Source organism: Phyllopteryx taeniolatus, chromosome 18 (genome assembly GCF_024500385.1).
Source record: "Phyllopteryx taeniolatus isolate TA_2022b chromosome 18, UOR_Ptae_1.2, whole genome shotgun sequence".
Lineage (NCBI taxonomy): Eukaryota > Metazoa > Chordata > Actinopteri > Syngnathiformes > Syngnathidae > Phyllopteryx > Phyllopteryx taeniolatus.
This window is the reverse complement of record NC_084519.1, coordinates 96,199-123,492: the sequence shown is the minus strand read 5'-3', so window position 1 is coordinate 123,492 and position 27,294 is coordinate 96,199. Positions and strand designations below refer to the sequence as shown.

The following is a 27,294-nucleotide window of genomic DNA, read 5'->3' as shown; positions in this document are numbered from 1 at the left end:
CTTTATCACCTCGAAATGAGTCGTACCCGGGACACCATTGTCAGAGGTCTTCATTAATGAAGCAACTTTTCGTTTGAATACTGTCCCAGGGCTCTGATTCGGGACTAGCTGCCCAGGCGAACCGGGAGAGGCGGAAATGAACATTTGGCTTCTATTTGAATAGCAATGTTAAATGTTAAAAGACAAGCCCAGCAGTACGGTATGTCATTGACAAACACATAAAACACTTCAACTTCACTCTTATGTTCCTCAAAGAACAACAAACCAAAACACTTTGACCAGTCTCTTTTGATGGTACAATTGATCGTAAAAAACAAAACAAAACAATGTTTCAAACTATTTGCCGCTGCCAACAATAACTTGTTCTGCCACTTTCTCACCCGACTTTCTCTGATTCATCAGACCATTTTTGAAATTCAAGATTTTAAATGATACATATTACAAATGTATTCGAAGGAAACACCTTTGCGAGTGTCGTCCTCCCAAATCTGATTTGAAATATAGGGGTCATTTTCATATACAGTCATTTGATCAATAATGGTAAAGATATGGCCCACTGAATTTCCTTTTGAAAATCCATTAGTATTACTGATATGAGTATTTGAATTATTGGCAGTCGTTATCCATCAAAAGGTCATCATTGTTTCTAAGAAAAAAAAAACATTTGTTCAGTCATTTTTTTTTTTTCAAACTTTGGATTTCAAAATGTCTTTACTGTTAGGTGTTTGAAATTAAGTTTCATGATTTGCAACATGTTTTCGAAAGATGCTAATTCCATTTTTGCATCTATAGCATTTTTCTCCTATTGCGTAATATCCCTTTTCCATGAAAACCAACACCGATGCTTCTTAGTGTATTTATAGTTCCTCTTTGGTTCTTTTAAAAAAAGCTCCTGTTTGTGTCACTCGAGCTGTTTTTTAATGTTAATGCCACTGGAGAGAGCCTCACTATGTTGTTACAATACACCAGAGAGAGCTGCGATAAGGCAGCCATTTTGGCATTGACACAATAACAGACAGCAAAAAGAAATGAGGTTCTTCCCGAGAGAGGAATGAATATGTATGAATTTGTGGAAGTGTCGGAACTGTTGCATGTCTTGTATGAAGACAAGAGTGTAATGGATTGAATAAGTCCTTTGAATGGCAACGTGTAAATTGTCCAACTCACGCAATTTTTATGAAGCTGTTTACGTCTTGACCATGACGCACTTTTGTCTTTACCGTTCTAAAAACAAGTGTATTTCAATGGGCCGCCCCCTGTCGCTTCGTCAATAAGGACTGCCTTTACTATGAATAACGACCATTTCAAATCATCAATAACGTTTTGAAAATAGGTCTTTAAGCGTGGCTCTTTCAGCACAGGATACATTTACCGATATAAAAGCAAGGCGGCATGAAAAAACAGCTACATTAGATCCCCGCCCCAAGTTTCTCTACCGTTCTTGATAAAAAATGATATGAAAATGACCCCTACGCAATGAAGATCACGGTTAGATGAAGCGAGTACATGAACTCTCATGAAAGAATTCTATTGAGTCACCTTACAGCAGGACCCGAGCTTAGGAGAGGTCACCGAAAATGCAAAGCTTTGATACGGAGGAGACCTGCGGGCTCTCTTACCGAGTTCACTGGTGTTGTCGCCACTCTGAGAGACGTGTCCCCCACTAGATGGTCCTGGGGTTCCCACCGAGGGTGTGGAGTGGGCGTCATCCAAGTCTCTCCAGGATGCTGGGTTCTGAGAGGTCAGGGTAAGGTCCACACACCGGGGGACAGGAGATAAGAAAATAAAAGTAAAGAAGAGAGGAGGGAGGTGGGAAAATAGATGAGGAAGGTCCAGTAGGTCCAGTAAGAGGTCCATTATGCAGTTTTACAAAGACAGCTGCAAAGTGCAATTAGCATTGCAAGTTAAACAGCACATGAGGGGAAAGAAATTACCATTCTGCCTGCGGTGGACTGTAAACGAAACACCGTAGAAAAAGTATCGTTCGAGAGGATAACCGGCTGAGTCTGCAGCATGTGAACCTTGCGACGTCCTGATGGTTTCTATCGGCAGTTTAAGGGAGGAACCCTGTATTTATTGGGAGCCTCGGTCAGGCCACTCAAAGCGCTAGAAGCCCAAGCCAAACAGCAGATCTCCCACTTCAGCCTCTTTGCGTCAGCTGTTTGCCTGATGGTGATCAGATGAAGAGCTCGGCAGATGACAAGAAGAAGCACGAGGACAAAAGCGCAGTGTGAAGGAGGCCTCTCGACGACGGCCCCTCTTTTCTTACCCGGCCAGAAAATAATTACGACTCCTCTGTAAACGCAGCTACTCAAAGAATGGCCATGTGTTTCCACATTTATCAAGCGAGTGAAGGTCTTCTTTCCTCGCATACAATCGATTCAAAAAGCGCACAGGACAATGTCTCCAGTGGCTCCTGCCTCATTCTGTAACATGGACAGAATGGCACAACTGTTCCCGTCAAGCAGTAGATTTCATTTCCACTGAAAATGTGACAAATCATGTGCAATTAAGTCAAACGCTACTTGGAGGTGGAAGCAGGGCAACAAAGAATGAACACATAAAACTGTACTCACAACGACAATGGGAACGGTTTTGGATACAAGTCTAGGAGCAAAGGTTTGGGGGCGCTGGGCAAAAAAATGGGCTAGAAATACTTAAGCCAGTCAGTAAGCTATTCAGTAGCACCTTGCCTTTCATATAGGCTCCATGACACAACAACAACTAACTGCTTTCAGCGCAATTCAGAGGACAGCGGTACTGTCTGACGACCTGAAAAACAAAACACCATCCCACAACATACGCGATGTGACCTACGGTTAAATGCGGCCAAAATGAGGACTGCGTGTTGGTATTGAGCGCTCAAAGTTAAGAAATGTGAAGAGAGAGCCATAATTACAAACGTCATCATTTGCTTGAAAAAGGGAGTCAAGTGCTCGGAGGTTTGAGGGCAATGTGCCATGAAGGGTTAACATCAATATTCTGCATATTGCATGTTAAAACGATTGCAGAAAACGATATATAGCTATAGTTATTAAAAGAAATGTTAAATTCAACAACCAAGCCTTTTGTAACAGCTTTAAAAAAAAAAAAAAAAAAAAAAGGCGGTAAAACAAGTTTCCCAAATTCTACTAGTGCAACTCCAACAAATGACATCGCCGCATTACTGTATATGCAATAAGTTGAATAAATCCACAAGAAATATCAATTCTTTCTCGTATCACAAATGGTTTCAATCCCGTGTGCGGGCCTTCCGAACGATTGCGTCCACTGATCGTGTTGCGCTTGTGTCGTAACACGCCAATGAACCGACGGGGAGGAGTAAACGGTGGGAAGCTGCTCGCTATAAGGCGACTTTGCGGTGCAATAAACTCACATGATCTGCAAGCTTGGTGGAAGATCCTGACAGATCATCAAAGTCCGACTTGCAGACATCCCGCTCTTCGATCACCAAGTCGATGGGCATTTTGCCTTTCAAGCAGCTGATGTACCGATGGCAGAAGTTATCGCAAAGCTCATGGACCTACAATAAGACCCAATATCATTGTTGAAAACTTGATTTCTTCACATTTTTCACAGGACATGCACACCAAAAAAAATGGAAAATGGAACTGAAAAGGGCGGCAGGGTGGAGACCGAGTCAGCACATGTGCCTCACAGTTCTGAGGACCGGAGTTTGCGCGTTCTCCCCGTGCCTGCGTGGCTTTTCTCCGGGCACTCCGCTTTCCTCCCACATCCCAAAAACATGCGTGCTAGGTAGATTGAAAACTCTAAATTGCCCGTAGGTGTGAATGGTTGTTTGTTTCTATGTGCCCTGCGATTGGCTGACGCCCAGTTCGGGGTGTACCCCGCCTCCCGCCCGAAGATAGGCTGGGATGGGCTCCGGCGCGCCCGCGACCCTGGTGAGGAGAAGCGGTAAAGAAGATGGATGGATGGATGGAACCCAAAAGGATTTCGTCATCCCATTTGCACGTTTTGTGCTGAGCTGAAAAGTAACAATTTTGAACTTATCGAGAGGAATACTGACAATTCATCCATAAAAGCACTTGTAAGGGTGAGGGTTATTACATTATTATTATTATTAGAAATTGCGCACTCTAAAAACAGTTGGCTTAAAAAATAAAAGAAATCAATTTGTGTTGATTTTAACACAATGACTGGCTCAAAAGTGGACTGACCAACTGACCGCTTCGGTCCATTTGACCTGACAAACGTTTGAAACGTCTGGTGGGTTTCAATGAATAACGCGACCGTTTGGGTCGAAATAACTTTGAAAATGGGTTATTCATAATTTGACCCAACTTCTCGGAGTACGTGAAAATGGCAAAATTGGGTTAAGCCGACACTGTGCTCGTTGTTTCATAATGTCCATACGTTATGAATCGCACGGCGCAAGGTTTAAGTGTTGAAATGATATGTCATAGCAAACGTTGCGTTATATTCACAACATACAAAAATAATCAATACAAATAAAAAAGTGACTATGGGATGCTTCAAAATTCAAAATGCATCAAAGGTCGTGGATGCATAGAGGCAATCGCTTCATATAATATGTGTGTTACACAGAATATTTGTATTTTGTAGCCTTATTATTTCATTCATGTGTCATTTCGTGACGCCCAAAATAATACTGACCTTCTCTAATTCCAGGAGATGAAAGCGCAGCACTTGGATGGCTTGAATCATCTAAATAGAACAAACGTCATAAATGCGCGCTTATGTCTAAATGATTGACAATGATTTGAATAAGGATGCGATTGCTGCAGGCAAGCGGAAAGGAGAAGAAAAGGCGACTTTCCTTACCAAGTTGTCCAGTTCGGGGTTCGAAGAAAATAGCGGTTTCTCTGCGCGGATCTGAAGGTGCACAACGAGGAAAAAGTCATGCGGCAAGAATATTGGATTTTTTTTTGCTTTGCTTTGTTTGTTTGTTTGCCAAACCTGAAGTGTGTTTTTTTTTTAAAATATTTTTGATTTGTATTTTTTTTTTTTGTATTTGATTTATCGGAATTGTCGCCCCTGACCTGTTTCGCAAACACTGCAATGTCTTCATTGAAGGAGTCCGAGGAGCACACGTCTCCGCCGGCCACTCCGGGCTCTCTGGGCGTGCACGTCGCCAGCTCGCACTTCTCGAACACGAGCGCAAGCAGCGGGAATAAAGGGTGGCTGCAACACAATCGCGCGGAAGCCCCGTTAAGACGAGCATCCGTGGCGGCCCTGCGTCCCCTTCAACAATTAGTTCATGACCCACGCAACGCACTTATTGAAAGAGATTATTCGTTTCGATCCTCGGGAATTTGTCTCGCTACGATGCTCCTCGAGATGAATCATATCTTTTGGACTTCGAAATTGCCAAATTGATTTTCAAGGCGTCTCATACTGCAATAATCTAGGATGTTTTTCAGTACCCATAAATCTGGTCCTTGTCCCTTTTCAGCGCGTCGTTGACTGCGCTGCCCATGCCGGCGGGCATGATGCCATGCGGTGCGTGGGCCCCGTAGTGCTGCGTGGGATGCGGGGGCGGCCCGTGGTTCAGGTGGTGGACCTGGGGTAGGGGCCGCGGGGCGTGAGGGTCTCCGTACAGGGACGTCGGGACTCCAACTCCGTCCATCCCGCCTCCGTAATGAACCAATTCATCGTACTTGCATGGATAATAATAGAAGGTTAGAGGAATAGGAATTCTTATTTTCTTCATGAATTGAATTGAAGAACAAAAAAAAAAAACCATAAAACGACATGATTCAATTGATGTTCGACGATTCAACACAAACAATTTAAAACAAGCGTCTACATTGGGGGAGAGAAAAGACACAAAAAGTCGTGTTCATTGCCTGAATTCGAACATGTCGCTTGCACGTGATGCGTAAAATGTGTGAAACTAACATGATTCTTTTCTCAGAGTACACATTTACCCTGCGTCAAAGCACATTAAGCCCGAGCATGTCGCCTTACTTACCCTTTGCGCCATCCTCGCGCGCAATTGCCGAGCGTGTCAGGAGAGGCCACTCGAAAATCCGACAGTCCGAAAAGTATATTCCCAACTATAATTATACTCCTGTATGACAATCAAGAGAAAGTGATCAGAAGGAAGGAGGAAACGTCATCCGTCGTCACTATTCAACTGTCAACCGGATTCCTGCGCTCGTTCGGCAAGTGGGCTGGTGTTCATCTGTGAGGAGAAGAGCGCACGGGATGGCTTAGATGAGAAGGTTCTGGTGTGCCCCCCGCGCGTGCCCGCACGCTCTCTGGTCGCAGATGGGCCGAGGAGGGACCGCAGAGTGCGCTGATGACGGAACTCGGTGCAGGCTGGAGACGGCCAGCCCACATTTACGCTTTCCGGTTCTCGCCTCCACAATAAGGCAACGGCGCGGCGCGAACGGATTCGCTCACTGTACATATTATATTATCTCTTACGAGACTGCGTGGTCCAATAGAGGGAAGAGGAGCTGAAACCACCTTTGAAACGTATGCATTGATTTCTTTTTGCTCCTCCCGATAGAACTTGATGCTTTGATTTGAAAATCCCACATTGGTTCCGGCCAGCGAGCGTGTTCACCGGGCGACAACGCTGCAGCCGGACTCCAGACGGGAAAAACTGCTGGAGGAGTTTTCAACTTTGCCGAGGCCTCCGAAGCCAGATCGACTTGCGTGCGCACTGTGCAATCACTCGTTATGCCGATTGACAACATTCGATTTCAATACAGTATTCAGTGGGATATTTGGAGCAAGTCATAATCAGATATTATTATATGTCACAGAATCATATATATATATATATATATGATATAATTCTAACACCTATAATGATTTTCGTATTGTATTATTTTCTTCCTAATGTTAATTCCTAATAATGATCAACACATGTAACCTTCCTGAAACGGTCCACTGCAGTTGCATTTCTGTAACATCAAAATTGCAGTAGTGATGTTTAGAATGTATAGTGTACATTTTTATATATATATACATTTACATATGGGGCAGTTCAATCCTAAACGGCCCCCCAATAATTCTCGCATGTACTTGATTTCAAGCATACTGTCGAACCCTATTCCCCACGACTATGCGTGTGAATTATTTAAGGCATATATTTGAATTAGAAATGCACTAACTATAAGGAAACAAGCAAAACATGCCCCATGCCCAGGGGCTACATCTCTCCTCATTGCATATTATTTCCATGCCGTTTGGCTGTTTCTTTCTCCCTATGTTCTCGTTCTTTATGTTTACCTAATTCTAAACCCCCCCCCCATCCCACAAACCGGGCCAGCCAATGTGATCTCGATGAATGCTGATTCCGGGTGTCAAGCCCTGTTTTACATGAAATAAATTACCATTTAGTCAGGGAAATATGCATCTTTCCCACCACATCACCAGAGAGGGGCCAGTGCATCACCATCCTTGACCTCTTCTTCTACACACACACACACACACACACACACACACTTGGTTCTTCAAGTTTCCTTCCGCACCCCCTTCTCCTCCATCGTCAGACAGTCTCGGTCTCGCTGCCTCTGTCACCCGTCATCTTGTACCCCAGTGAGAATCATTAGCATTGTCAGAACTGACTGAGAAAGGAGGCCAGCAGAGACCTGGGTGGAAGAGGAGCGTGGGGGGGGGGGGGGGGGGGGGGGGGGGGTCGGTTGTTGTTGTTGGAAGTGGGTGCATTTGCGTCTATGTGGTAGAGACAGGGCATGCGATAGCTTGCAAACATGCGGTGATGCTATATTCAAAAGGTGCAAAAATGGATTTCCTTTCCTTTTTTTCTTGGTCATGGTCAACATGTACACCTTGATTGGGCAACATTTTAAAACAATGCACACCAGTCTATATACAGTATCAATTATGTTATCGACAAAGTAGAGTATATGAGAACGCGTACAATCCCTTACAGTTAAAGTTGGGACCATTTCTTGTTTTTTTTTTTTCCTCTGTCAACTGAAAACATTTGGAAGAGCTTTCAAAAGATGAAAATGAGACAAGAGACAAACATTTCAGCTTTTATTTGTAATAGTTCTAACGTTTGGATCATGACAATATGCGAAGACAATATTTTATTAAAGTGTAATAGAACATACAACCAACACGCCTGTCAGTCAGCTGTTCCAATACTTTTGCCCACACGAAAAGTGGCCGACTTTGAACAAGAGGTGCTTCTAAGGCCCTCCGCACACTGCGTGATATGGCCGAATCCGACTGGAATAACCCATTGGGGGGAAAAAAGAACGAATGCGAATTTCTTACCTTAAAGCCGAAAAGAAAATGCTTTTATTGGGAGGCTACAGTGAAAAGTCAGACAATAACAAAAAAATCAACGATACCAACGGGCTGCTGCCGCACGGAAAACAAGGTAAACCACATCGTGTCTGGTATCGACCGAAAGCTTGGGTTTCTCTACAGCCGCAGGTTTCATTTCAATGTACATCATCACACGTATGAACCAACAAGAGGCCGGAATAGAGTCCCTCGTGATTGAAAGGAAACATCCTTGTTGCTTGGCTAACGCTGAAACGCCGCTTCTGGGACCTCATGAACAAAAGGTGCGTACGCACAAAAAGGTGGCGTCCGTTCTTTTTCACGGGCAAAGTTCACGAGCGTGGAAATGTGCGGTGCCTCGCGCCAACTGCGTGGCTGGCGTACGCACGTTGCTGCAGCTTGCGGTGCTATGGGGACACTTCGAGGTGATGCTGGGAAACTGTTCTCCTAAATCTGCACAGCAGAGACACGTGAATAATTAGCACCGATGAACAATTCATGCCCGGCAACATTTGAGTTCAACAATGTAAAAGAAGCGAGGACTCTGAATTCACTTGTCAAACAGTGTATTTATGAAATTAATCACTGCTATTTGTGAGGACACCTATGAATTGACGGAGGCGATCATTTATGGCGCCTCTCGCCCTCACAATCGCTTCGTGACTGCAGCACATGCACGGAAAGAAAAAGTCCTTTGAATTGACTTCATTTGAACACGTGCATCGCTTGCACATGATTCAAATGTGTTGAAATTGACATCATTGAGCCCTCTTCTCCTTAAAACAAAACATGATTTTTTGGGGGGTCAGTGTGCGTGTTCTCTCCTGTGTATTAAAATAAAAAAATGGAGGAGTCCAAGTTTTTGATATCCTCTTTGATATGCTGATGTGCTTCTATTTGAATTCAAAAGATCCATTACAAATCCCCCAACATTTACGCATGAACTTTTATCTCACAGGGCTGAGTGTAGGTTACTGTATGAACACATTTGTTTTGCTAGTTGTAAAAAATACATGGTATGAACCTTGTGGGGTCATCAGAGTCAGCGACATGCGGTCCCAGCGTCACAAACGATCGCAGCGATTCTCTCCTCGAACGGGGTGAGGCCCTCCGCGCCGGTTCTTCCGAATTGTTTTGGACACACTGGCGGTGGGCAGCCGTCCTCCGCTTCACATCCACCTTCATGTCTGACCACTTCTTTTTCAGTTGAGCGTGTGCGCGCTATTCTGTCTCCACAGCTTTGACAGCCACACACACGCTGTCCCATTCGCTCCTCTTTCGCGTGTTGTTAACGCCGTAGGACAGCGTGCCAAAAAGGATTATCTTGCGTGCCTCCGCTTCATTGAGGAACTTCACATTCAGAAAAAATATTTTTCTTGGTTACCTTGCTCATAAGCGGCACGGCGGCCGACTGGTTAGAGCGTCTGCCTCACAGTTCTGAGGACCGGGGTTCGAGCCCCGGCCCCGCCTGTGTGGAGTTTGCATGTTCTCCCCGTGCCTGTGTGGCTTTTCTTCGGGCACTCCGGTTTCCTCCCACATCCCAAAAAACATGCGTGGTAGGTTAATTGACAACTCTGAATTGCCCTTAGGTGTGAATGTGAGTGAGAATGCTTGTGCCCTGCGATTGGCTGCCAACCAGTTCGGGGTGTACCCCGCCTCCTGCCCGATGACAGCTGGGATAGGCTCCGGCACGCCCGCGACCCGCGTGAGGAGAAGCGGCTCTGAAAATGGAGGGATGGGTCCCTTGCTCATTTTCCTTTTTTTCTGATCATGCAGAGATCGGCATCTCAGGTGCAGGGTTCATTTACATATGATTTGCATAATCAAGTGTGGGCGTGGACCGGGAGGAGTCGGCTACTCCAACATGTGCGTTGATTGGAATGTACGAAGGAAATGTGCTTGGATTCATGAGTACGCAGTACATCTGAATATTTTTGTGCGCACGACGTTTTCTGGATTTGAGCGTACGCCAAGTTTTAGGAGGAAATCCACGTAAATCCATCCTTTGTACATGAGGTCCCTGGTCTTTAAACAGGCACGCCTTAACCAAATGTTCCCCGATTACCACAATCTACACATCATTGGAAAGCGCTTTTAATGCCTTTTCATAAAATGGATATCACTAAAAAAACACGGCTGTGCCACTTCCGATCAGTTTCGTGTTGGAGGGTAACACATTTCAAGAATATCGAAGCTAGAATATCAACATAAAACATCGGAATATTCTGAAAAGCTGTGTTCTAAATCCTATTAAACATCTGTGGAAGGAGATGAAACATGCAGTCCAGAGAAGGCCCCCCTTTCAAACCTGAGATAGCTGGAGAAGTTTGATCATGGGGAGAAGGCCAAAATATCTGTTGAGAAGCAGAGATTCACGTTTGGTTGCAGTGATTACCTCAAAAGGTTGTGCAACAAAATATTAAGTTATGGATAAAATAATGGTTTCCCAGCTTGTGAGTTGTCTTGTTTTTGCATTGCTCTGTCATTGGTTAAAATCCAGATCACTTGGATTATGGACACCATGTTGTTTGCATTCCCGGCACTGCCTTATGTTAGCCTTGGTCAGTTTTTGGCCTTTGAAAAGGATTTTTTGCTATGTTGGCAAAATAGTTCGTTGTGTGGCAGTTAGGCTGTTCCACTCATCCCGGGCAAACCGTGCAGGTGCATCTTCCCCCCCCCCCCCCCACAAAAAAAACAGGAAGACGACGCCTCTGGGAGGTAAAGCCCATACAAATATAAAATTGATGAAACAATGTACCTGTTTTTATTGCTTTTATTGATTCTTACCTAATTTCTGTTAACGCCCGTGTGTAAGTGAACTTGCCAGTGACCCAGTGATGTGGTTAGCAAAACCCGTTATTCACTTGATTACAGAGGCACACAACCCTCATCCAAAGCACTGACCTACATTTGTATTAATCTATTTCCAACAGTCTCTTGTATTCATTTCACAGCGTGTCTTGGCTGAGCAGACTCCAGTCGTTCAAGGGGTAATTATTATTTGTTTTGATCCAATCAGATTTCAGTTTCTATGTGTGTTGCCATATGAATCCCAGGGCCTTCAGACTCAAGACTTTTGGCCAATACCAAATACACACAATGGAAATGTCTGTTTCTTTTTTTTACCAATCTGAACCAATCAGATTTCAGATTCTATAAACAGCTCCACAGAGCAGGCTCCCGGTGATGTTAGAATTTTTCCGTCCTCTGTTTGGTTTTTGAGCTACTCAAGTGGATTTTCCCTACATATTACGTGACGCTGGTGACCTGAGGAAGATGATGAAATATGACGGAAATTATGTTTAAAACTTTTCAAGACAAACTGAACATTGTTGACAGTAAGTCAGACAATGCTTGGACTGTAGCTGGTTTGCATGTTTCAATCCGGTAAAGGATTTATTCGCCACTTCAACAGCTAAGATGGCTTGGACCCAACACAGCTAGCAAAAGAGAATGGAGTTTGTCTATAGACAATACGCATTTCTGGTGAGTACGTTTGTCATGAACGGAACAGAGGACAGGACCCAAAAATGCATGACTCCAAAACAAATGGACAGTTTCAAAAAGAGAGGTTAAATATTTACGGGCAGAGGTCGGCACACAGGCAGGCGATCCAAAAAAGGCGACAGTATTCAAAAACGTGAGGCAAAAAGGCGAGGTCGATAATCGGAACAGGGTCTAGTCTTACTGTGAGTCTGTGACGTGGAAACAAGGAATGCTGGAACGCGACGACAAAGAATGAGACAGGAGGTTAAATTCATTAAAATGGGGTAATTAGGGTAAACGAGGCACAGGTGGGGAAGATGCTCTCAGGAGCAGGTGTGCACGAGACGGGGGGAAGACAACAACCAGAACACACACCCATGACAACGTTGTGTTTCATTGAAAGTTTTCAGGCCTTTGTAGGTTGATGAGAAATACCAGCAGATATCCCATCTGAGCTGACGTGACACGAAAAAGCAGGAATCAAGATTGGGACTGCGTGGGAGATAAAACGCCACAGGCTGGACTACTACTGCCGCACACTTCCTCCACTATCCTGCTGTCAAATGACAGGCACCTCACTCCCTACACATTGAGCGATTGGATACTGCATATGGACGCTGTGAATGGCAAGCTTGTATAGGCATTTGATATTGCACATACAATATATAGTAAACCCTGCTATATCGCTGTTCACTCTTCACCGTCGGTGTAAGTGTCATTCCTGTTGTTCTTTTTATACTGTTTGTACAATAGTTTTGTGTGGTCCTATTTTTACTCTTACTCTCTCTTTCTCAATGTATTCTATCTGTTTAAATGTGCTTGGATTGTTTTAAATTAGGATGATTGGGACACACAGTCCCCTCCACCACGATAAGGTGATGGCTCAGGGAGGGGTGAAAGGTATAATGTCCGAGTGAAACTTGCCATGTTCAAGAAAGGTTTGCGTTTCATCTTTTGCACAATTGCAAGACGTAATGGCATTGTCAGGTATTGCTACTAATCGGCAAGTACTCAAACTAGGGCTGCACAATCATGGAAAAAAAAGACCTTTTTTTAAAGACCCTTTTAACCCGCAACATATATTGCGATGTGAAAAAAATACAGGATAACATACTCGTGACGTGAAAACCAGCACACATTTCTCTTTTTCCCTCTTTATGTTGCTGTTTATGTTGTTGTTCATGTTCATAGTAGTTTCAGTAGAAATCATGAAAAAAAGTATACTGAGTCATTTGTGTGAAGTCTACCAGTATTTAAATGCGCTGTAGTAGTACCACTAGTATTCGTATTAGTAGGTAACAGTCCAGACATGGAGTTGAAATAATTAATTTTCTTGCCCAGTTATACTGTATTGTCATTAACACATTCCTAACACTCAAATTTGTAATCAATCTGTTATTTTAACATAATATGGATTCATATTTCTATATTTGAGTGTATTAGTTTTAATGACACACATTGTTGTGTACACCTGAAGTCTGTCTCTTCAGAGTACCCATAGCTCTCCAACCCACCCCCAAAATGTTATCTGTGGCGACACGCATTAGTTTCATTCTGAAGTACAGTCAATACAGGAAACGCAGCTGGTGTACACATTTTCCCGTGTCCTCATTCATAGTTGTCATACAAGGAGATAAGTACATAACAGTCCGGTCTGCTCCACGTGTCATTTGGAGGGTTGTAATTTACCGTAACGTAGGCGCTAATTTTATTTATGGCAGCGGACCCTGCGATATGACTAGTTCACAAAAGTACATCGCGGTGACGATGCTCAAACAATATGTCGTGCAGCTCTAACTCAAACTAAAGTACTTGTACTGGGTCTGAAAAAAAAGTGGCATCGGTGCATCTCGAGAATACCATACATATTGCTCTCCAAAGGCTTCAGTGGTGGATTGTTTTATACGTCATTGCTTTACGCAAAGTTTGTCAACGCCAAATCTCTGCCCCCAAAGTTGACTCATCAAATAGAGCAATTCTACAAAGTTCATTAACCAAGAAAGCGCGATGAAGTGAGAAACAAATGTTAATTTACCAATGAAAAACTATGACATTGGAAGGAGTTGTCGCCTCCCAACTTAAAACCTACCACACATCCAGTGACTTATTTGAACCATACCTTGAAGTCACCAACGACCTCCTCCTCTCTTCTAACTCCGGCCAACTCAGCATCCTTATACTCCTCGACCTTACTGTAGCTTTTGGCACCATTAACCACATCACTCTCCTCTCCCGTTTGGAATCCTCACTCAGTATCACTGGCAATGTTCTTTCCTGGCTAAAATCCTATTTGACCAACATGAACAATTTCACCTCCTCCATTGCTCCTCTGATCTACGGTGTCGCCCAGGTTTCGGTGCGTGATCCCATCCTTGATATTCTTTGTCCATCACTCTCTTTCCCTGCTGCTGAAACTCTCGTCCATGCTTTTATCATCTCCAGGCTTGATTACTGCAACAGCATTCTTTATGGTTTATCATCCAAAGTCCTTAAAGTACAGCACATTCAAAATTCTGCTGCACACCTCCTCACTCACACCTCCTCCATATTACTTCTGTAAAACTCCACTGGCTCCATGTCCCCCAACGCATTAAATACAAAGCCCTTCATAACCTGGCACTGTCCTACCTCAAAGACCCGCTCCCCCACCCGTTTGATGCAAACCTACTTTCCCCACCACTAAGGACCAAGCATTGAACCTGGGGCAACAGAGCCTTCTCCATAGCTGCCCCGTCCCTCTGCAACACACTCCTAAAACGCATACGTGACTGCACTGCTCTGTCCCTGTTCAAAACCCTCACCAAAACTCATCTTTTTAAGATGGCTTTTAATGTTAGAATTCATGCATCTGTTCTTCTTTATACATCTGGGTTTTTTTTAAATCTGCTTTCATCCTGCACGGTTAAGCATCTTTGAGTGTCTAGAAAAGCAAATTATAAATCAAAAAAATTATTGTTTTGATTATTATTATTATTATTATTATTATATTGAAGCGATTAAGCAGATGAAACAATACAAAACAAAACTTTACAGAGATCAGACAGAACCACATCAGAAGGAAAACGCCAATAACAGAAATTTACAACGGAATCTATACTACACAAGGATAGAAACACTCACAGAAACAGAAACAACAGAAGTACTTAAAATTTAACAAACAGACGAACAAAATGGGCGGCACCGCTTATCCTCACGAGGGTCGTCGGCATGCTGGAGCCTATCCCAGCTGACTCCGAGCGAGAGGTGGGGTACACCCTGAACTGGTCGTCAGACAATCGCAGGGCACATATAAACAAACAACCATTCGCACTCACATTCACACCTACAGGCAATTTAGAGTCTTCAATTAACCTACCATGCATGTCTTTGGGATGTGGGAGGAAACTGGAGTACCTGGAGAAAACCCACGCAGACACAGGGAGAACATGCAAACTCCACACAGGCGAGGCCAGATTTTAATCCGGGTCCTCAGAACTGTGAGGTAGACGTGCTAACCAGTCGTCCACTGTGCCGCTCAATCCAATACATACAACTACCAAAAGTCAACTTTTAATATACAAAAGAACAACCAAAAATAAAAAATAATAATCCATCCATCCATTATCTGAGCCGCTTATACTCACAAGGGTGGCGGGCGTGCTGGAGCCTATCCCGGCTATCATTGGGCAGGAGGCGGGGTACACCCTGAATCGGTTGCCAGCCAATCGCAGTGCACATATAAACAAACAACCATTCGCAATCACATTCACACCAACAGGCAATTTAGAGTCTTTGATTAACCTACCATGCATGTTTTTGAGATGTGGGAGGAAACCGGAGTGCCCGGAGAAAACCCACGCAGGCCCGGGGAGAACATGCAAACGCCACACAGGCGGGGCCGGGGATTGAACCCCGGTTCTCAAAACTGTGAGGCAGACGCACTAACCAGTCGCCCACCATGCCACCTAAAACAATAATATTAAAAATAAATATAAAAAGCAATATACGGTATAATTCGCAAATAGAATTAATTTTTGTAATCCTATTTGACATAAAACAGGAAAATTTCAGTCTGACTTCATGTCAGACTGTCAAGGGGGAAATTGACTGAATCTGCTGTTCCTGTTGTGTGCAACTTGGCCTCTTAGGGGCAGGTGTGGTGCAATTGCATGCATGGAGCTACACGTTTGCAGTAAAAAAAGAATAGAAGGATGTCACGATCTTCTTGTCTTTTCGGCTTCTCCTGCCATAGACATGTCATCCTTTTCCATTTAAGCATACGATTATCTCCTGCATCATCTTCTTTAACATCAACTGCCATCATGTCTTCCCTCACTACATTTATCAACCTTCACTTCGAGAGAGAACCTCAACATATTCATTACAGCCACCTCCAGCTCTGGTTCCTGTTGTCTCTTCAGTGCCACTGTCTCGAATCTGTACATCATGGCTGGCCTCACCACTGTCTAATAAACTTTGCCCTTCATCCTAGCGAAGACTTCTGTCACACAACACACTTGATACACATACCTTCCTTCACCAGTTCAAACCCGCTTCAACCCATTTCTTCACTCCCTTACCACACTCACCATTGCTCTGGACTGTTGACCCCAACTATTTCAAGTCCCTCACCCTCGCTATCTTTTCCCCCTGTAGCCTCACTCTTCCCCCCCAGGTCTCTCATTCATCCACATATATTCTGTCTTACTTTGGCTTCCAAAGGACTGGACCACTACAGCCAAAGTGATCAGAGAGACAGGGAGGAGAGTACTTGGTGTATCTTCTGGCAAGAAAGGAGAGAAGGAGACTTGGTGGTGTAACCCCAAAGTACAGGAAATCATACAAGCAAAGAGGTTAGCTAAGATGAAGTGGGACACTGAGATGACCGAGGAGAGGAGAAAGGAATGCGACGTAGGGCAAAGGTAGAGGTGGCAAAGGCCAAACAAGAGGCATATGATGACATGTATGCCAGGTTGGTATGCTCGTGCCCATTTTTAAGAACAACGGTGATGTGCAGAGCTGTGGGAACTATCAAAGAATAAAGTTGATGAGCCACACAATGAAGTTATGGGAAAGAGTAGTGGAGGCTAGACTCAGGACAGAAGTGAGTATTTGCGAGCAACAGTATGGTTTCATGCATAGAAAGAGTACCACAGATGCATTATTAGTCTTGAGGATGTTGATGAAAAAGTACAGAGAAGGTCAGAAGGAGCTACATTGTGTCTTTGTGGATCTAGAGAAAGCGTATGAGTACCCACAGAGGAACTGTGGTACTGTATGCGGATGTCCGGAGTGAGAGAGAAGTATGTTAGAATAATACAGGACATGTATGAGGGCAGCAGAACAGTGGAGAGGTGTGCTGTAGCTGTGACAGAGGAGTTTAAGGTGGAGGTGCATCAGGGATCAGCCCTGAGCCCTTTCCTGTTTGCAGTGGTGATGGATAGGCAGACAGATGAGGTTAGACTGGAATCCCTGTGGACCATGATGTTCGCAGATGACATTGTGATCTGCAGTGAAAGCAGGGAGCAGGTGGAGGAACAGTTAGAAAGGTAGAGGCATGCACTGGAAAGCAGAGGAATGAAGATTAGCCGAAGTAAGACAGAATATATGTGCCTGAATGAGGGTGTTGGAGGGGGAAGAGTGATCCTCCAGGGAGAAGAGATAGCAAGGGTGGAGGACTTTAAATACTTGGGGTCAACAGTCCAGAGCAATGGTTAGTGAGGTAAGGAAGTGAAGAAATGGGTCCAAGTAGGTTGGGACGGGTGGAGGAAGGTGTCAGGTGTGTTATGTGACAGAAGAGTCTCTGCTAGGATGAAGGGCAAAGTTTAGAAAACAGTGGTGAGGCCGGCCATGATGGACGGATTAGAGACGGTGGCACTGAAGAGACAACAGGAAGCAGAGTTGGAGGTGGTGTAAATGAAGATGTTGAGGTTCGCTCTCGGAGTGACCAGGTTGGATAAAATCAGAGGGACAGCCAAGGTTCGATGTTTTGGAGACAAAGTTAGAGAGAGCAGACTTGGATGGTTTGGACACGTCCAGAGGAGAGATAGTGAGTATATTGGTAGAAAGGTGATGAGGATGGAGCTGCCAGGCAAGAGAGCGAGAGGAAGACCAAAGAGCAGGTTGATGGATGTCGTGAGGGAAGACATGAGGGCTGTTGGTGTTAGAGAGGAGGATGCAGGAGATAGGCTGACATGGAAAAGGATGACGCGCTGTGGCGACCACGAACGGGCCAAGCCGAAAGGAAAAAAAGATGTTGTCAGCCAACTCCCTGTCATATTCCCAACATTCGAAGTCCCCACATTCAGGTCTAGGCTCGGTGCGTTCCTCTTGTCTTTCTGCCAACGAACCCGCTTTCCAGCTGTTTCATCTTCAACCCACAGTAGCTGAATTTTGGATGAACGCTCATACAACCCCAATTCCAATGAAGTTGGGACGTTGTGTTAAACATAAATAAAATACGATTTGCAAATCATGTTAAACCTATATTTAATTGAATACACTACAAATACGGCGGCAGAGTGGGCGACTGGTTAGAGCGTCAGCCTCACAGTTCTGAGGACCCGGATTCAATCCCCGGCCCCGCCTGTGTGGCGTTTGCATGTTCTCCCCGTGCCTGCGTGGGTTTTCTCCGGGCACTCCGGTTTCCTCCCAGATCCCAAAAACATGCATTAATTGGAGACTCTAAATTGCCCGTAGGTGTGAATGTGAGTGTGAATGGTTGTTTGTCTATATGTGCCCTGCTGGGCCTTTTTGAGGACGGAGTTGATGTTGGCCGCCCACTTCAGGTCAAGCCATGCTGTTATAACACGTGCAAAATGTGGTTTGGCATTGTCTTGCTGAAATAATCAGGGGCGTCCTTGAAAAAGATGTTGCTTGGATGGCAGCATATGTTTCTTAAAAACCTGTATGTCCCTTTCAGCATTAATGGTGCCTTCACAGATGTGTAAGTTACCCATGCCATTGGCACTAACACAGCCCCATACTATCACAGATGCTGGCTTTTGAACTTTGTGTCCATAACAGTCCGGATGGTTCTTTTCCTCTTTGGCCCGGAGGAAATGACGTCCACAATTTCCCAAAACAATTTGAAAGGTGGACTTGTCAGACCACAGAACACTTTTCCACGTTGCATCAGTCCATCTTAGATGAGCTTGGGCCCGGAGAAGCCGGCGGCGTTTCTGGGTGTTGTTGATAAATGGCTTTTGCTTTGCATAGTAGAGTTTTAAGTTGGACTTACGGATGTAGCGCCGAACTGTATTTACTGACATTGGTTTTCTGAAGTGTTCCAGAGCCCATGAGGTGATATCCTTTACACATTGATGTCGGTTTTTGATGGAGTGCCGCCTGAGGGATCGAAGGTCACGGGCATTCAAGGTTGGTTTTCGGCCTTGCCGCTTCCATGCAGTGATTTCTCCAGATTCTCTGAACCTTTTGATGATATTATGGACCATAGATGATGAAATCCCTAAATTCCTCGTAATTGCATGCTGAGGAACATTGTCCTTAAACTGTTCGACTATTTTCTCACGCACTTGTTCACAAAGAGGTGAACCTTGCCCCATCTTTGCTTGTGAATGACTGAGCAATTCAGGGAAGCTTTTTATATACCCAATCATGGCACCCACCTGTTTTAAAATAGCCTGTTTCTTCAGTCTTTTTTGCCACCTGTCCGAGCTTTTTTGGAACGTGTTGCAGCCGTAAAATTCGAAGTAAATGATTATTTGCTAAAAACAATAAAGTTAATCAGTTTGAACATGAAATATCTATCTTTGTAGTGTATTCAATTAAATATAGGTTGAACATAATTTGCAAATCATTGTATTCTGTTTTTATTTGTTTAACACAACGTCCCAATAAAACATTAATTTAACTTGTTTTTCACAGATTATGAAGAATATATGCCTATAAGTATTATTATGGTCCACGGGGATTCCAGTCTGTATGTGTTACTACAGAGTTTGTGGATAAATATTCATTATTTGAAGGTGAATCCCACCTGTGTTTTAATGCTAATTCCAGCTAGCCCGTCAATGGGTGTTTCCATTGACTGTTAGCATTAAGCTGGCGATTTCCACAACGATTATGTGTCTTGTATTTAAATGTACAATGTGTTTAATTCTTTTTGTTGTGTGTTTAGTTGAACAGTAAACTTCCCCTTGGGTGTCATTAAACTGTTTAAAGCACACTCAAGGAGGGCAAAGATTGTGCTTGTGTATAAGTGTCATGCACACACCAACACACAGTGTCTGCATGTTACTTTCAGTCACTTATACCGGTACTAAAAATACCCGGAAAAGTTACATTGTTTAATATAAAACGAAATGTTGCATTTGGCAAGATCTTTGTACCTTTGGATTATTTTGTCACTTTGTCACATTTAAAATGTAAAAAAATGAATAAAACCGATTTTTTCAACCCAATCTCGATCAGCTGAAAATCACGTGATCGACCCCGATTTTTGAATGTGATCGGATCGGGACATCCCTAATTGTTGACATATAGTACTCATTATAGGCGTCTAGTTTTCATGAGCTGCGAGGAATTAGTGTGGTTCCTAGTTCCAGATTTGTTGCCATAGACGAATGGCTTGACAAAAAAAGTCACTGTATAGCATGTTCCAGACTCTCGAGACATGTTTTGTATTCCTCATAGTTAACACCGCCACCATGACGCTCTCTGTCTGCGCAGCACTCTATGCACAGTAGACAATAGATAGTGTCTAACCATCATCACCATGGCCGCCACATTCAACATCGCAGCCACATAGGCACGGGATGCGCGTCTTATGGAATTGGATCTAGTCATATTGTATTTCTGTGACCTGGAAATACGTCAGTCCCATTCTCTGTCTGCATTATGCCACAGCACCAGTAAACAACAACAGCCAATTCTGGAACTAAAAGACTTTGTCAACGGCAGTATAAGTGACAAATGGAAACTATTTTCGGAAACATTTTTCGGTCTCAACGGTCTGTTTTATCAGATATCCATTACATCGGGGTCCGTTATATCGAGGTTCCATCGTGTGTATATATTTGTAAATTGTGAATGAAACAATAAAAGTACCAATTAAAATCCATGCCAAGTCCTATAAAGGGTCGCACAAAAGATGTGATGTCAAATGATGTGCCGAGATTATTAATTATGGCTCTAATCGTGGCCTGTCATCCCTTTGTTTTATACTAATGGGTCACTGCTTTCTTGTGTGGGAGCTAAGACACACGCAATGAGCCTGCGTGTGTGTGTGTGTGTGTGTGTGTGTGCTCCTCTAATGATGAGCCTGTCATTGTTGATTGGTGCGCCAAGGTGGCAGACCAGACTAAACCCCCCTCAAGTCCACATTCTGTATATCTATTTTTGTGTGTATTCATGCGAATGTGTGACTTCGTGACCCAGACTGGTGTGTGTGTGTGTGTGTGTGTGTGTGCGCGTGTGTGTTCTCTTCCCCCAGTCTGGGTGTCAGTATTAATGAGCCCAGATTTCATTTCCGATGAGCGATTATTTGACTGTTCATTTGGCTAAGATTTATGACGAGGTCCTATATCTGTAGCCCACAGCACTGCTCTAGTCTTTAATAATGGGAAATGAACACATTAATCACCCTGTAGCAGTCAGCCTCACAGAAACATGGGAGCGATAAGCAATCTGCAACACTGGACACGGGAGAATATCGTTGCCTATTCAAAAAGCCTTATCAAGCACATGGTGCTAAGAAAAATTACCTCTCTAATTGAATATGATTTCGCATGCTAAAATAAATCTACAAAAGTGGCACGGACAAACGAACACACACTTCGGAGTCACATCAGAATCATAGCGGCAGATAACAATGACAACAAACCCTCAAGGTTTAAGGAAGGTGGAGGACAAACTGATATAGCTCAAGTAAAACTCCATGTGTCACTGACAGTTTCATGTTATTGAGTGATTCCATAATTGCAGATTGAGTGAATGCACCATCATCTGTGTCATGTTTAAATATCTTATTATGATTATTATATTTTTTAAAACCCAGCTATGGTTACTGTTTCTATTAGTAGTTCTAACTCCCTATTGTTTGATGTGGTACGATTGCTAATATTTTATATTAATATTTAACCATTTATCGGGGAATCCATGAAATACTTTGAAATTCATGAAAATAATTGTTGTCCATTACAAGGCTTTTTATTATGCTTTTTATCAGAATCAGAATCATGATATAGATTTGATATATTCCAAAATAACTTTTTCATAATGATCATTTCCTTCCTTTGATGACTGGCTGAGGGGGAAAAATAAAATTCAAAAAAATCACACTGGCAAAATTGACCAAATATGGTAAATACACTGCTGACCAAACAGAACATATTTTAAAGACTCGTCTTACTTTTGCAAAAAAATACTTTGGGGAGAGTATTATATGGACTGAGGAGATGAAACTTGAGCTTTTTGGAAGGTGTGTGTCTCATTACATCTGACATGATTCCAACAGTCAAACATGGGGGTGGTAGTGTGATGGGCTTGGGCTGCTTAGGTCCTTCAGGACCTGGACAACTTGCTGTGATTGATGGAAGCATGTATTCTGCTCTTTAACAGAAACTCCTGAAGGAGAATGTTCACCCATCAGTTTGTGACCTCAAGCTGAAGCGAACTTGGGTTGTGGAGCAGGCCACACTGCCATTAGCGATGATGAAGAGAAAGGTGATAAGGTGGGGGTTGGGGTGTGTACCATCGAGAGATCTTAAATTGCCACTGCTTACAGTATAGGACCGTGCGACCAGCTGATTTGGCACACTTCTCAAGGGCAGCGGTCCCCAATCGTTTTTGTACCAAAGTCCGGTTTCATGTAAAAACATATTTTGACGGAACATTGTAGCTGCTGTAAAACAAGACAGACGCAAACGCTCGTCGGCGGCCCCTGCGCGCACTCAGTCACCGTCAGCACCCGCGAGCGGCACTGTTTGCGAGGAACTTTGTTGTGTGCCACGGGCTCGCAGCTGAGCTCATCTTCACTGAGAAAGGAACAAATCAGTTCATGAAGTGAGTCCATTTAGTACGTGTACTCAAAAGATTAGTCCGTTTGAGTTTTTCGTGAACAACAACACGACTTGCGCCCGGTCTAATCGCTGCGCTACCCCCAAAACAAAAACATAAAATTGCGCAAAAAAGCACACTGATACAATCAAATCGGTTGCGCATTTAATATTTTCAGTGCACTTGCACACCAGTTATGTGCGCCCTTCCTATTAGTTTACCCTTGCTAACACATTTCCAAGGCTCTTTAAAACAGTGTGATGTCTACCAACTATGGGCGCTGGAATATTGTACCCAACCGTGCGCCTATCTCCTGTAAAATAGAGGATTGACTGTGTATGTTCGACTTTTAACGAGAGTCAATTGCTGAAGATTCGTGCGCCCTTGACTGGAAATTAACTACATCATATTTATCCTCCTCTAAAAGCACATATTCAAATATCCATCCATCCTCTGAACCACGTATCCTCACAAGGGTCATGGGTTAGCTGAAGCCTATATCCCAGCTGGCTTTTGGGAGGGGCACACCATGAGGTGGTCGCTAGCCAATCGCAGTGCATATTATTGTTGGACTAAGTACCGAAACCAGTACCATACCGAGGTATTTTGATGTTAAAAAAATAGCAGGGTATCATTTTATTGTATTTTTTTTGTACCGGTAGTTAAAAAAAAAAAAATCTCATTGGGTGTCTTCAAGGCCAGTACCTAATAAACTGCAAGTCAGCCAATGACTGCCTGTCTTTCGACAAGTTGCGCGCGTGCGACTGTGTGGGAGCCGGGCGAATGAAATGGCTTCAAACTGCCGAGTAGCTCCTGCGGACAAGTTAGCACACGTTAACGTTAGCCACCGGGACGTAACCTCGGCGTCCGCTAGCTCACGTGGCTCTGTATGTGAACATTAATCCTGAAATTGCATTGTCCCCTTTCAAATAAACGGATTCATAATAATAATAATAATATCAGCAACTTCATAAGGAATAGCTGTTTTTGATTGCTCGTGCGTTCGTCTGTTGAGCATGATTCAGCGAAGCTACAGGGTTTAATTGAATGGAACATAGAGAGACGCGACATCAAATTGGGTCTATTCATTTGAATATAATCAGACATGTTGGCACAATGTGCGACTGCACTTAAACTTAACGACCGGATGACATAAGAGTGAACTAAATCTCACATGGTAAAAATACATTTGTCTATGTTATATACGAGCGAGTGCAATTATTTGAAGTCATACATTTGAACTAGTCAATGGAGCGCAAAGACAAGTGTACAATATGTACAGTAATTGTCACAAAGAAACATACTGAAAGGCTCATAATATTTTCCTTGCAGGCCCTGGCACAGAACTGGGCAGAAATGCCTTGCATTTGAATGCGATATGAGTGGTCGAAATGCGCGCCCTGTTGGCTGTTTACAAAAACTAAATGTTTTTCTTTGTGTGGTTAAATTGCACCATCTACAGGCTAAATTAGATAGTTCACTTATCTCAACCGTAAATGTTTCAGACCCCATTACATTTTTCACTCTTTGTTATATTGCATCCATTTGCTGAAATCATTGAAGCTCATTTTTTGCCCTCATTAATGTACACAAAGCACCCTATAGTGACAGATAAAAACGCATTTTTGCAGATTTATTAAAAAAGAAAAACTGAACTATCACACAGCACTGCAGTCTACTTGTCTGCCTTCTGATGGGTGGGGGGCATAGAAAGAGATCTAATGTCTCTGGCTTTGGCAGCGTCAAATAATCCACTGAATGAGGACACTAATATCCCGGCCTTATCAGGACCATCTTTATTTGCCAAGTATGTCCAAAACACACAAGGAATTTGTCTCCGGTAGTTGGAGCCGCTCGAGTACAACAGACAGAGTCAATTGACAGAGAACACTTTGGAGACAGAAAGACATTGACAAAACACAATTGTGCAAAAAGATGCAGAGTCCTCTAGCACTTAGAGCAGTTCCGATGACTAATATTGCAATAGTCCGGTGCAATGAGCATTGCGCAAAAGGCGCTGAGACTTCAAGGAGTGGATGCGGTTTAAAGTGACGAGTAGCGCGATCATCTGGGACAATGTCGATTGTGCAAATGTTGCAGATACTCCTCAATCAGTGTGCAAATGGGGCAGATGCTACTCTGGCATGAGTGGCCACTATATGCAAATAGTGCAGCATGGCGAGACAACTAGGGTTAGGTTTGGGGAACTGAACTGAACTGTTTGCTGTCCAATCCCCCACCACCCCCAGGTCCACCAAACCATCCCTCCCCTGCGTTCATAAACACGATAGGATCAATGAAGAAATCAAGTCGGCCAAATGGGCAAATTGGTCGTTTGCAAAAGCATGTTTAGTCTAAGCCGATGCTTGCTGTGAGGGGCATACTAAACGATAGCGCGTGCAGGAACATGCTCGTTTCCGCTCACGGTCGAGCATTGCCAAGCTCCACTGTAGTCGGGTGCTGTTTCTGCATTTGGTGTGCGCCGATGCCTTTTTGCGTTCAAGGCTTTTGTGGTGTTGTGCCAAGTCGAGCGACACACTCCAGTGGTGTGTGCAATGTGGCGCTCATTTCAAGTTTACTGTGTCTGTGCTCGCACTTTACAAACTCCTTGATGGGGGAAATGTGCGTGTACACGCGTTTACGTCAAATTAGGTGAAGAATATGAATTTTTATTTGTGATCTATGAAATATGTAATGTAAAAATGCACGCCCATCGATGTGATCCAAAGCCAAAGCTTAAGGAGACTCATGAATCACTTATTGATGAAGATAAAATGTTTGTGTACAATGTGTAACTTTTTGAAATTGTATCATCAACTTGTTCTGAACATATGATTGCAACGTGTATATTGGTTTTAAAAAGAAAGCTCATTGAAGGTAATATAGAATACTTTATATTCTAATATGTAATTCGAAGCATTCCGTTTCGCTCCAGTAGTAGGCGTTTATTGACTAAATTGTAACATGACGACCTATGTGATTTCGGCAGAACTTTTGAACCCTTCAGTTTGACCTACTGGGCTGACGTTCGATACACTCGATCGTTGTGAATCCACCTTTCAGATGAGGTCTCTTCCAAGCCTCTCGGAGGTCGTGCGGCCGAAAGGCGACCGTCGAAGCATTCCGTTTCGCTCCAGTAGCCACCTTCAAAATAAAAGCCTCCCAATAATACGGACGTCAGTACTCTTCGGTTCAGGATGCAACCAGCAAAGTTGATTAATGGGCTCCACTTATATGGCGCTTTATCTCCATCATCACAGTGGCCAAAGCGCTTTACAAAGCCTCACATTCATCAACCAATGGGCGACTGCTGCCATGCGAGGCGCTGCCAGGCCCACTGGGAGCAAATTAGGGTTCAGTGTCTTGCCCAAGGACACTTTGACATGCGGACAGTCGGACCGGGCATTCGAACCTGTTCGACCTACTGAGCCAAAGCCACCTCAACATAATCCCATTGGTATCGCAAGACAAGTCCAGATCTGTGTGAGAGACCACCGAGGACTCCACCAAAAGAGGTTTGATGAAGATCTGATATCCATCCATCCATTTTCAACACCGCTTATCCTGGTTAGGGTCGCGGGACGCTGGAGCCTATCCCAGCGGACTTCGGGCGAAAGGCGGACGACACCCTGAACTGGTCGCCAGTCAGTCACAGGGCACATATAGACACGGACAACCATTCGCACTCACATTCACACCGTCACTGAGTGGGAACTGAACCCACGCAGCCTGCACCAAAGTCAGGCTAGTGTACCACTACACCATCAGTGACAGATCTGATATTGTATTTCAAAATAAACATCTCTGAAAAGTGCATATGTTGCTTTCATTACCCCTGACTGAAAAAATCAGTTCAATCTTTTGAATGAGATATCGCAACACCGGTTTGGCTTTGGCCACTGTGATGATGGAGATAAAGCGCCATATAAGTGGAGCCATTACCATTTATTTGTCCGAAGATATCAAATAAAGTACATTTTTTTAATGTATGTATGTAATGTATTTCAAGATTCAAATGAACTTTGCTGGTTGCATTCCTAGACCGAAGAGCACTGACGTCCGTATTATTGGGAGGCTTTTATTTTGAAGGTGGCTTTCGCCTCCCTATTACCGTAATGCCTAGTATGAACAAAATGAGGGGCAGCTGGCTTGACTGCTACTTTTCGAGTGGAGGCTGGCTTGCCCGCAGTGGCTGCCGCTTGACGCCGGGGGTCCCTGCAGAGAAGCGCCCGCCCGCCCGCCCGCCTCCATGTGCGTGTCCGCTGCGTGCTGAGATCGCGGCGAGCTGCATTGTGCGGCTTGGTGGTGGAGGAGGCACCGGTGGACGGTGGAGGTCCGGAGACGGAGGAGTCGAAAGTGCGATTCGTGTGGCGTTCAGGTACCCAATTAGTTGGCGTCACCTCATTTTGTCCATTGCGCAGATCATGTGTGGTGACGCCAGGTTTTTTTTTTTTTGTTCGTTTGTTTTGTCATTTGAATGTATTCAACATTTTATGCCAGAAATCATGAGTTTATAGTTGTTTGGTGGAATGATACGTTCAACTGACCAATTAGATTCAA

The 27,294-nt window shown here is 43.9% G+C and overlaps 2 protein-coding genes across 6 annotated transcripts in view; one reads left to right on the top strand and one right to left on the bottom strand.

Moving 5' to 3' along the window:
* Window positions 1-6,269, bottom strand: part of meis2b (Meis homeobox 2b) — a 37,169-nt gene extending 30,900 nt beyond the window's left edge. For 2 of the 3 annotated variants that reach the window (XM_061754626.1, XM_061754625.1), the window contains exons 1-6: window positions 5,406-6,269; window positions 5,022-5,163; window positions 4,804-4,854; window positions 4,636-4,686; window positions 3,377-3,523; window positions 1,620-1,734 (exon numbers count right to left, since the gene is read on the bottom strand). In XM_061754626.1, coding sequence (XP_061610610.1) covers window positions 1,620-1,734; window positions 3,377-3,523; window positions 4,636-4,686; window positions 4,804-4,854; window positions 5,022-5,163; window positions 5,406-5,725 — 826 coding nt within the window. In that variant the 5' untranslated portion in view covers window positions 5,726-6,269. The remainder of the gene's footprint in view (window positions 1-1,619; window positions 1,735-3,376; window positions 3,524-4,635; window positions 4,687-4,803; window positions 4,855-5,021; window positions 5,164-5,405) is intronic. The other variant, XM_061754627.1, reaches the window with a different exon arrangement.
* Window positions 6,270-26,916: 20,647 nt separating this feature from the next.
* Window positions 26,917-27,294, top strand: part of LOC133468561 (zinc finger protein 771-like) — a 39,481-nt gene continuing 39,103 nt past the window's right edge. For all 3 annotated transcript variants that reach the window (XR_009785520.1, XR_009785521.1, XM_061754628.1), the window contains exon 1: window positions 26,917-27,112. The gene's annotated coding sequence lies outside the window, so the exon portion shown is untranslated. The remainder of the gene's footprint in view (window positions 27,113-27,294) is intronic.